At 45.5% G+C, this 10,476-nt stretch overlaps 1 protein-coding gene across 1 annotated transcript; it reads left to right on the plus strand.

The window, feature by feature from the left end:
* Nucleotides 1-3,029: 3,029 nt before the first annotated feature.
* LOC103648660 (putative UPF0496 protein 2) lies at nt 3,030-4,517 on the plus strand. Its single transcript, XM_020549292.2, has 2 exons — nt 3,030-3,306; nt 3,404-4,517. The coding sequence occupies exon 2, from the start codon at nt 3,413-3,415 to the stop codon at nt 4,433-4,435; it is 1,023 nt and encodes a 340-aa protein (XP_020404881.1). The 5' UTR covers nt 3,030-3,306; nt 3,404-3,412; the 3' UTR covers nt 4,436-4,517.
* Nucleotides 4,518-10,476: the final 5,959 nt, after the last annotated feature.

The following is a 10,476-nucleotide window of genomic DNA, read 5'->3' on the forward strand; positions in this document are numbered from 1 at the left end:
AGTCGCACGCCACGCTCGGCCAGGCAGGGCCCACACGCCCACGCCGCGGCCTCGCCTCCAGCTGCATGGCGGTGTGTTTGCCTATGACAGTTTGTAGCCCTAGGCGTTCTGGCCCGCTCAGACTGGCCGCAGCGCTTGCGCTACCGTGCTCCCTCCCTTTGCGTAGGGAGCCTCTAAGCCTGCAGCAGCTGACACTAAAGAACCCCTACGCGTTGCAGCACGTCCCCAGATCAAGAGGAGCATTGTAGCGCCCACTTGCACAATACTCCCTTATATAATAGTTGACAAAAAATAGTAATAAAAGATGAATAGTGTTAGATAATGATATTTTATAGTTGTAGTGGGGTATAGAGAGATAATATAGGGGGAACCGCTGCAGAAGATGAAAAAATAGGAGGTGAAATGTTGATGATGTGATACAAAAATGTAATATAGAGATAAAAATTTAGAGGAAACCGCTGCGGATAGCCTCACCCTTTCCTTCAAGCTGGACTGTACGCTTGGTTCGACCCACACGTTGGGCCGCGCCGGAACACTTGGTCTTGGGCCGTGACAGCTTCGTGCTTCCTAGACCGTGGCTACCTGATCATCATGCCGTTAAAAGAAGGCAGAGTTGAAATCCATAGCTCCTTCGGCCTGGGGACTGGGGAGCCTGCCTGCAATTAACACATGTGATGCATGCTTGTGATGCACGCTATTTAACGATAGCTCAGGCTGTACAGACGTGCTGAGAAGAAAGTGTGCTTAGCTTGTTCTTGCGGTTGGAGTGATGAGCCAGTGATGTATGGTATAGATACACAAAGGATAATGTCTTGTAGTACAAGGTCACAACACTATACAAGCTTTCTGTTGGGGGTTCCTTGTTCGTTTTGTGCGCGATGGGCATCTTGTACAAGCAAGAGCGCGTAGTGCGTTTCCAATGTGGCAAAAGTACGTACCGGCACCTGAAATAAAAGAAACTAAACACAAGCTGAAGCCTGAAAGGCCGATATAGATATAGGTTCCAAAACAAGCGAGCAAAGTGGAAGCTAGCGCGTGTATAGATTGCACGATTTCCTCACGCCTATATCACCGCTTTCTTCTGGGTGTGGAGCTGGGCAAAATACTCGTGGCTCGTGAGCTCGCTCGACTCGTGGCCAGCTCGGCTCGACTCGACTCGGCTCGTTTCAATTTTATCACGAGCTGAGCTAACATCTCAGCTCGGTTCGTTAACGAGCCAGCTCGACACGAGCTCGAGCCAGCTCGTTAGCTCGAATGAGCTAGCATTTATCTGTAAAACAAAGCCTATACTTGTATTAGATGAATTAATAAGTGATGAACTATGTTAGTTTAGGGTTTAGATGATGTGATATATAAAATTATGAGTATTGTTAGTCTTTTCTAGTGTTAAATTAGTATAAAATTAACTAGCAATTAATTATATTGTTGTATATATACATGTATAATATTTTTTGTTCTGGCTCGCGAGCTAAACGAGCCAGCTCGAGCTCGCAAACGAGCCGAGCCGAGCTGATTCTCTGGCTCGGTTGCTTAACGAGCCGAGCCGAGCCAGCTCGTTTCCTTAACGAGCCAGCTCGAGCTCGGTCGAGCCGAGCCGAGCTGGCTCGATATCCACCCCTAGGTGTGGTTCACACGGGGGGCCAAAATTGTTTTCTTCGAAAGCTGACTGAACTTCTCCCCATGAACTCCCTTTCTGGAGTTTAGAAAACCACTCATGTTTTTCGAAATGCTGACTGAACTACTCCACACATAAACAGCTAAATAGAGTACTGTTTATACGTACAATGGACAGTTTATAAGTTGTTTAATGCTCGCAAGTAGCCACACTCAAATATGAATATGATCCTTTTATACGTGTGTTGCTAGTGGATTCAGGAAAAACCAAACGATTAAGGCCATATATGTTTGGGAGATCTACACTTCAAGAATTTCAGGTCTATTTCAGCTTCTTCTATCCAAACGTGACCAACTCCACAAGCTCTAGTTTCATAATTTTTTTAAAAACTAGAGGTTAATTTCATGAAATTTTTGAAGCTCCTCAAATGATGCTTGAAAAACACTGTTTTCATGCCTACTCATGAAGTTACATAAAAATTACCCACCATGTCATTGGTTACATGAACATGACCTAACAAATCATGTCTCTTTCTCCACCCGCTAATTATTAAAGGTAATTAAGGAAACTCACACAAATTAATTGTATTATAGAAAGTGGAGTCTATATGCAAACCAAACAGTCTTGAACCCTGTCTTACCAATCTGTTGAAGTCGTTTCATGGTGCAGCTGTAAAACCTAAGCTGCAATTCTTGAAATAAAGCCCTCCTAAACATGGCCTAAGTTGAATATAATTTCAATATTTTATAGACTAGTAATTCTGGCAGCATGGTGCAGCATGGATATTATAGATAAGAGTATGTTAAACGTGTTTATATAAAGACTGATTGAGGTGTCTGTGTAACAAACGATATTAATGGTTCTACAAAGTAAATAATATGTGTAACATGTGGTTTTTTTATTGTTTCTAGATGACTGTTCTAGTTGGAAGGAACCAAAAAGATTTGAACCATAACATTTCGGAATTCGATTTCGACCCTAAGTTAGCGTTTGGTCCTAGAACCGGTTGGGATGGAGCGGCTCCAGCATCGTCAGAGAACGGCTCCGTCCGAGAGATTTTGGAGGACGGATGTACAATATGTGAGCATAATTTTTTTAGAGTCACTCTGATACTTACATAGAATTAGTCCAAACAAAAATAAATGAAGAGTGGAGCGGCTTCATCCCATCGTAGTCAGGAACCGAAAGCAGTGTGTGGCCATTTGTGCTCAGTGTGGGTGAGGGTGAGGCCCTCTGGATCCCACCCAGCGACACACCAATAAAACTTGCACGCAATCGACAAAAAAGAAATTATCAAGGCATACGCGCGCCGCAATTCGACACACAGATGTGGAGTGCAAGGGTTGGCCATACATGCGAGAAACGCGGCCTGGGAATCAGGAGATACGTATGGAGCAGGCCACTCACATCCAGCCATCCAGGATTGGAGGGGCACAAGTTTGGACAAGCCTCTCTGAAGGGTACTAGTAGTACAGGACAAAGCGCAAGATCTTTTTGTCAGCTATGGTGCTTGCATTGCATATAAAGGCTGTGGCGAGATGGAGTCCATTATATTTTAAGACAACAACAAGGCAGGCGGCCGCGTTGCATCCGAACAAGAGGCAAACACCGATCACTCGAAAGGATCAAGAACCATTGGCGTTGTCGTCGTTCTCGGTGCCCAAGAAACCAACCTCTGGTTCGTCCAAAAGGTAATACTAAGATTTAGGAACATGCTTGCATTGGGAATGCGATTACCTAGTTCAAATGAAGCATGCGGTAGATTTCTACTTTCTATGTGCCTTGCAGAAGGGATCCATGGAGATGCCGCCGGGGAGCGTCCGTGGATCCTTGGGCATAGAGGAAGAGTACAGGAGCACTCTGCCAAGGCAACCTGATGCAGAAATGGAGGAGCGCACTACTCACCAACAGGACCTCGTCTCTCCAGTCCTTCACGGGGGGAGAACATCCGCATGGGTTCAGCTCGCCATGGCGGACTACTTCGACGCCAGCGCCGAGGCCTCGGAGATGTGCAGGCAGCTGCTCAGGAACATCAAGAGCACCCAGAGCAACTACCGATCCATGGACACCTTCCTTTCGAGCATGGCAGCAGACGACGCCACCACGGCCGGCGAGCCCGTCGCCAGAATCAACCCTTTCCGCACCACGACGAGAGGCAGCTTCAGGCAGATCCACGACAGGTACTCCGGCGTGCTCCAGAGCATCCGAGCAGGCCACAGGCGAGTGGCGAGGGAGCTGAAGGTGCTCAGGGCCGTCAGGAGGCTCTCGAGGACGTGCCTCGTCGTGGCCTGCAGCGCGGCCGCGGCGGCCGCCATCGGCGCGGCGGCGCACCTGCTGCTCTTCGGCCTGCTCATCGGGCCGGCGGCAGCCGCAGCCGGGGGCCTCTACCCGATGGCACTCAAGAGGCGGACCGCGGCGGCGAGGAAGCAGTCGTCCAGCAGGAGCAGGACCATGTCGTCCCTGCTCCGCCTGCAGGAGCAGCTCGACACCGCGGCCAAGGGCACGTACGTCCTCGGGAGGGACCTCGACACGGTGAGCCACCTCGTGGCGCGCCTCTCCGACGGCATCGAGCGGGAGAACGACATGGCGTGGCGGTGCGTCGGGAGGGCGGGCGAGACGTGGCCGCCGGCGGCGCTGCAGGAGGTGGTTGGCGAGCTGAGGAGGAGCTGCTCGGTGTCCTCGAGGCTCGCCGAGGAGCTGCAGGACCACGTGTGCCTGTGCCTCGCCACCATACAGAAAGCTAGAGTTTTGCTGATCCAGGAGATCAATCAGCCTGCCATTGAACGTGAATCGCGAGCTAGTATGTGGTATCCCTTCTAATGTACGTAGCCAGAAAAAATGTTTTAGGAATCATCACAGGATATGCTTAACTTATTATTAATAAAAGTTTAATTCAAGCAAATCTTATTGTTATCAATTGCATGTTAATTCTCCCATCACACGCTAAACAAAGGGATAAATTCTATATGTTTTTTAAACAGTAAACTCTAATCAACATAAATTGATAAATAGCCTTTGCATCTATTCTATTTCCTAAAACTGCAATCACCTTTTTATACCACTATATTAAAATAGTCTCAAGTAACCCTCAAATTTCTATATCTACATACTATGCACATCTATTATTAAGAACAATAATGCTCGTAACATTAACATCTAAGTTATTTACATTTATCATTATAAAAATAATATAAAATATCACTCTACACTACAACAGCTACAGTCATTTTCGGCGACCAGAAGCCGCCGAAAATAAGCCAGTTCTCGCCGAAAATAAGCTATTTTCGGCGGCAAAAGGTTTATTTTCGGCGGCTTCTGGCCGCCAAAAAAAACTGGCCGAAAATAAGGTTAAACCGAACCATATTGTGAAAACATTATTCAACTACGTTAATGGTTTCGGTCCTATATATATATGTATATGCAAGAATAGGTTCTAAACCCACAGCAAGCTAGCAGGACCAAAAAAAATTCGGCAGCATGACCTCGCTGCCACTAAACAATATAAGAATGAACCACATATAACACATATACCACATATGTCTTTACTAAACCAAATATACCACATATATATAATATGTCTCGAACTAAACAATAACACTAATCACACACACTAATCAACAAACACATATACCACTAATACATTCCACATATACCACATATGCCTTCCCTAAACATATAACACATATACAAACGCACTAATCAATAATATTAATCAAACACACAAATCAACAAACACAAATACAAAAATATACTAATTTCGGCGGCAATTAAATAAAAGGCCGCCAAAAATACAAAATAAAATACGCAAAATAAAATACCTTAATGAAGGCGAGGTTGACGGGAGTCGAGGTCGACGGGACGGGGCAGAGCGTGGCGTGGTCGACGGCGCGTCGGTGGCGTCGGCTGGCAAGGCGTCGGGCTTGGCGGCGACACGTCGAGGGCACGGGCGGGCGGCGCTGCAGGCGCGTCGAACGGCGTGGTGGGCGGGGGCCGGCGCTGCGGGGCGAGGGCCGGCGCTGCGAGGGCTTGGGGCGGCGCTGCGGGGGCTTGGGCGGCGCGGCGGGCCGGGGGCGCCGCTGCGGTGGGGCGGCACGACGGGCGCGGCGCTGTGGGGGGCGGCGCGACGAGCGGGGCAGCGCTACGGGCCGGGGGCGAGGGGCGGCGCGGCTCAGCGAGTGGCGGCGCGGTGGGGCGAGCGACGGCGGCGCACGAGCGGCCAGGACGAGCGGCGACGAAAAAATTCGACGGAGAGAAGAAACAGAACAGAGAAGAAGGAACCGGCTATTTTTAAATACATAATTTTCGGCGGCCAGGACGTATGGCCGCCGAAAATAAGACTATTTTCGGCGGCCGTGTCAGAAGCCGCCGAAAATAAGACTATTTTCGGCGGCCGTGTCAGAAGCCGCCGAAAATAACCTTATTTTCGGCGGTCAGCTCCTGCCGCCGAAATTCTTTACTTATTTTCGGCGGCCGCCTCCTGGCCGCCGAAAATAACAACAGCCGCCGAAAATGATATACAATGTTGTTGTGCTATACCATGACTTCATCTTGGCCATCGGTTAGGAACCGACTGCACCGATTAGGAACCGACTGCTATACCGAATTCTCAACCGAAACTTAGCATCCGGGACTAAAGGCCTCAATTGTTGTATGAACCGGTACTAAAGATGGAATTTAGTATCATTTCTTGGCATGAACCAGTAATAAAGGTTAGATCTTTAGTACCGGTTCATGCAACGAACTAGTTTCCTAAACTATCGAAGGTAGATTTTATTATATGTTTGCTTTCAATATTATATTTACTAGATTGGGTGGCGCCACTTCGGGCGCCCTATCCAGCATAAAGGAAAATCCCACTTCGTGCGATCTATCTAACACAAGGGGAAATCAGTAGTAAACTGTTAAGTAACCCTAGTTAGGGTTACGTGGGCAAATTATTGATGTAATCTCCCATGAAAGCAACAAAACAATGGTCAGACTAATAACATAAAGAGACCGAACATAATTTACATTAAAGTTACAGTTATTTTCTGTTTTAGCACAAGTTATCATACATAGAGGTGTAACATAGTGTAATGATCAGACCTGATACATTAGAAAACTAATCAAAAATAAGATGTAGGAAACTAATCCAAAATAAGATGAAGATGTAGGAAACTAATCCAAAATAAGATGACAGGATCCAAGCCTACGTTAGGTGATGTGCTTAGGGACAGACACCACATCGGGAGGTATATACATGATATTATATTGGGGCTAATGCAATCCACATAATTATATACATAAACCTTAGAAAACTACAAGCGCAGCTTCACTTCATCTACAAAAGTCAAGCGAATAACCTAGTCCATTCACAAAAGGCAAGCACGATCAATTGTCATGTGTTCAAACTTTAGTTTTCTTGAGGCTGCAAACAACAAATACAAGAATGTGACTCCATAAATATTCCATATGTCATGTTCCATCCACCAAAAAGGAATTGGCATCTGAGTTCATTGTATTTCACAACCATTTAACTCTAAAGTGATTGATTGTCATCAAGGCCAAATTGTATACGGGGATGTATACGACACATGCAAAGTTAACCAAAATAAATCTTTCACTTGCAGCCATTGTTGAGCGGTTTTTTCTTAACATACAAATATTTGATATGGTACAGATTAAACTGTGGTCAGAGGACATTCGTAGCTTTCCGCATAGTTTTACTTTTACTTATGCTGCATCAGTAGGTACTTAAGCAATGATGAGAAAAATAATTCTGAAGGTAGGTTTTTACTATGCAGGCCATCTCATTTACATAACATAGTTCAAGTGAATCTATCACCATTTCCTAGCCCTGTTTAGATATCTACATATTCTTTACAGTTGAAACAAGCACATATGGATATGGAGGCATTATGCGAAAATAAAGCCAAGCCAGTGGAACCCAACATAGTCGGCAAATGAGATATTTCCTATGTCATTTTAGAGAAAAAGAAAAAAGAGACAACAACACCTTAACTTAGGGGCAGATCCACACTGCACTCAGTGGTGTCCTTTCAGGCTGTGACATCAGTGATTTGAGGAATTACCTCTATAACCCTACTGCTATGCAAATAATAATCCTATAGGCTAATGTTTTAGCAAGATAATTTACTGGTGGCACAAGTGAATTAATTTCTTAGACCAGCCTCTGCCTTAACTCATTATACTATGGAATAGAGTCATCATCCTGTATTTCAATGGTAGTGTTGGGCTATGCTCCATCCATTTCCATGTAGGTTACAATATAATAGTGTAGACGATTATAACTGTGAGATCATACACAATCTCACAATCCGATCGAATTAACGAGCTTCACAAAATTAAACTGGTGGCATCAAGGCAAAGAAAATAGTGGCATGAAGGCAAAGAAACATTGGACGATATATTGTCCTATCTAAGTGAAAACAGGGGCTAACTATTAGGAGCCAAATGACTACATAGAGAAGTTGTAGGGCGTTGCCTGTTGAAAGAATAAAAACATATTAAATTACATTACGATTTGTTTAGAAAATAATTCTGTCCCATGGGAGGATTCTACCAGTCCTAGTGTGATGCTGCTACTTATCCACTTTCTACTTTCCATAAGGATAGCCTTGGTATGCTTGCAAGCACAGAAGTTGAAGAGAACGAACAAATAAAGAGCTAGTATTCATGCAAAGCTAAGAAAAGATGGCCTAGGAATAAGCTTGTTGTTGTTGCTGTGTGTAGCAGATTCGTTCTCGAACAAATAATAAGGTATAAAGAAATAGGGCAGCATCACATGAACACAAATTACATTGCATGATGTTAATAGAGAATCAAGCATACCGGGTGCAGTAAGCAACAACTCTGCAAGTAAGGTATTGTTAGATAATTGGTTAGCTCGTGTGCCTAGTTGGTTCCAGGTAACCTCACGGTCGTATATAGCCTTAACAACAATCCCCTTGCCTTGTCCGTAATAGCGAGCAATAACATCATTCTCCATCACACGAGGCAACTGAAAGATACAAGCACCAGTTTTGGTTAAGTGGCACGGAATTACTTTGCTCCAAGTTGGGCTAGCTCTATCGAACGAAATAAACAAACCACCAAGTGCGCACAACTCAAGCTCCCAGACATTGGCGGAGCTATATGTCGAAAAACCTAGACCATGCCACCGTGACTCGAATTGTTGTAATCTACCAGGCACTTCTTTCACAGTATTGCAACTACAAGAAAAAAAGATCACATTTAATGACCTGTCCAAAAATAATAAAGGTTTCAGTTTAAACAAATGTATAAGTCATGCTTAAATAACAAAAAACCTAGCTGCAATGAAACTATTTGGAAATTGTTTGTCAAACTAAAACGGGGCAGTAAGGTAATGTTGGCTTTGTGGTGTCGGTCTGTCCGTTGGATATTGTCTTTTTGGTGTCTATTATTTTATCTCCATTGTTTCTTGTGCCATTTCACTGTATTACACTAAAAATTGCTAGAGTCCAGCCGAGGCGCGCAAATGTGTGCCTTACTTTGAATATGACCAAAAGACTACCAGATTACCTGCTTGTAAAATATTCAAGATGGTCATTCACTCATTACACCAGGCCAATAGAGGTTCAATTCGTTGATGTATATAGGACAATTAAAACTAAAAAAATGTAAAGTTTTACAACAAGGTCTACGTGTCTACTGTCTACGTAACAGTTTATTAAAAAACCAGGTCAATTGCACAAATCCTAATAAGAAAAAGTTTCAGGCACAAATTCTCCAGAAAATGTAGGATGAGTAAGAACATGTCTTACTCTGGAAAGTTGGATGCTTTCTGATAGAAGGCAGTTGAAAAATGAACCTAAACATTGGGGAAAAATAATCGGATACCTAAACTCTGAAGCATGACAGGACAAAGACAGGTTAAACCGGTGATACCGACCCATTCTTGCTAGCCGATTCACCCACCCAAGGATTGATCTCCTAGCCATGTTCTTACAGACATCATCTGCAAAATGGTTGCAATTCTTAACTCAGTTTTGTTCATCTCAATGGAAGTAGCACTGATCGAACTGAACCTCTAGATGCCAATTGACCAAGACACACTATCTCCTTACCATGAACAAGACCATCACGTTGATGGCATGCACAAGATGCTGTTGGAGTATGCCACATACAACGGTGCATAGGCTGACGAAGTTCTCCTCCTCCTCGTCTAGTGTGTGGAGCCTGTACCGCTCAAGCGAGTGAAGGACCAGCTGGTAGCCGTTGGTGTACACCCAGTAGAGCACGATGGGCGAGAAGGTAACTGTGTATACCCAGTAGAGAATGATCGCCATCACGACATGAATTTAGCACAAACATCTTTCCCAATCCCATCAGAAGATTTGCAAAACAAGACCCGGGACCAAGCTATGGACCTCTATGTAGCGTTCGACGAGCTGCCTCTCGCACAGGAGCCCTGACTTCGTCGACACCACCGGCTCGTTCGGTACCTCGCTCGAGAATAGGAATAAGTGACACAGGATGAGTTAGCTCACGAAGCGACAGATCAGCTAATCTAGGGTTAGGAGACAGACATGCGAGGGAGGGAGAGGGGCATTACCTCTGTTGAGTCGAACCCGACGGGAATGCCCATCATATTCATCATCTCCAGTTCCTTCGCATTCACATCGCCGTCACCCACCGCCGAAGGCCTCGACGCGACTGAGAGTGGTGGCGGTGGGAGCGGTCCTGATCCACCGACGGAGACCAGGATCGGGAGCGCTTCCGCTCGCGCTCGCGCTCGCGGCGGACCTCTCCCATGAACCGGATCTGTGGCGCTCGGTCTGGCTGGTCCTCGGAGCCGGTAGCGGCGTCACGGGTGGCGTGGCTGGAAGGTTTGGTCCATA

This window comes from Zea mays, chromosome 2 (assembly GCF_902167145.1).
Source record: "Zea mays cultivar B73 chromosome 2, Zm-B73-REFERENCE-NAM-5.0, whole genome shotgun sequence".
Lineage (NCBI taxonomy): Eukaryota > Viridiplantae > Streptophyta > Magnoliopsida > Poales > Poaceae > Zea > Zea mays.

Bases quoted from the DNA above. Each gene is read 5' to 3' on its own strand.
- LOC103648660 (XM_020549292.2), top strand. From the start codon at position 3,413: ATGGAGATGCCGCCGGGGAGCGTCCGTGGATCCTTGGGCATAGAGGAA.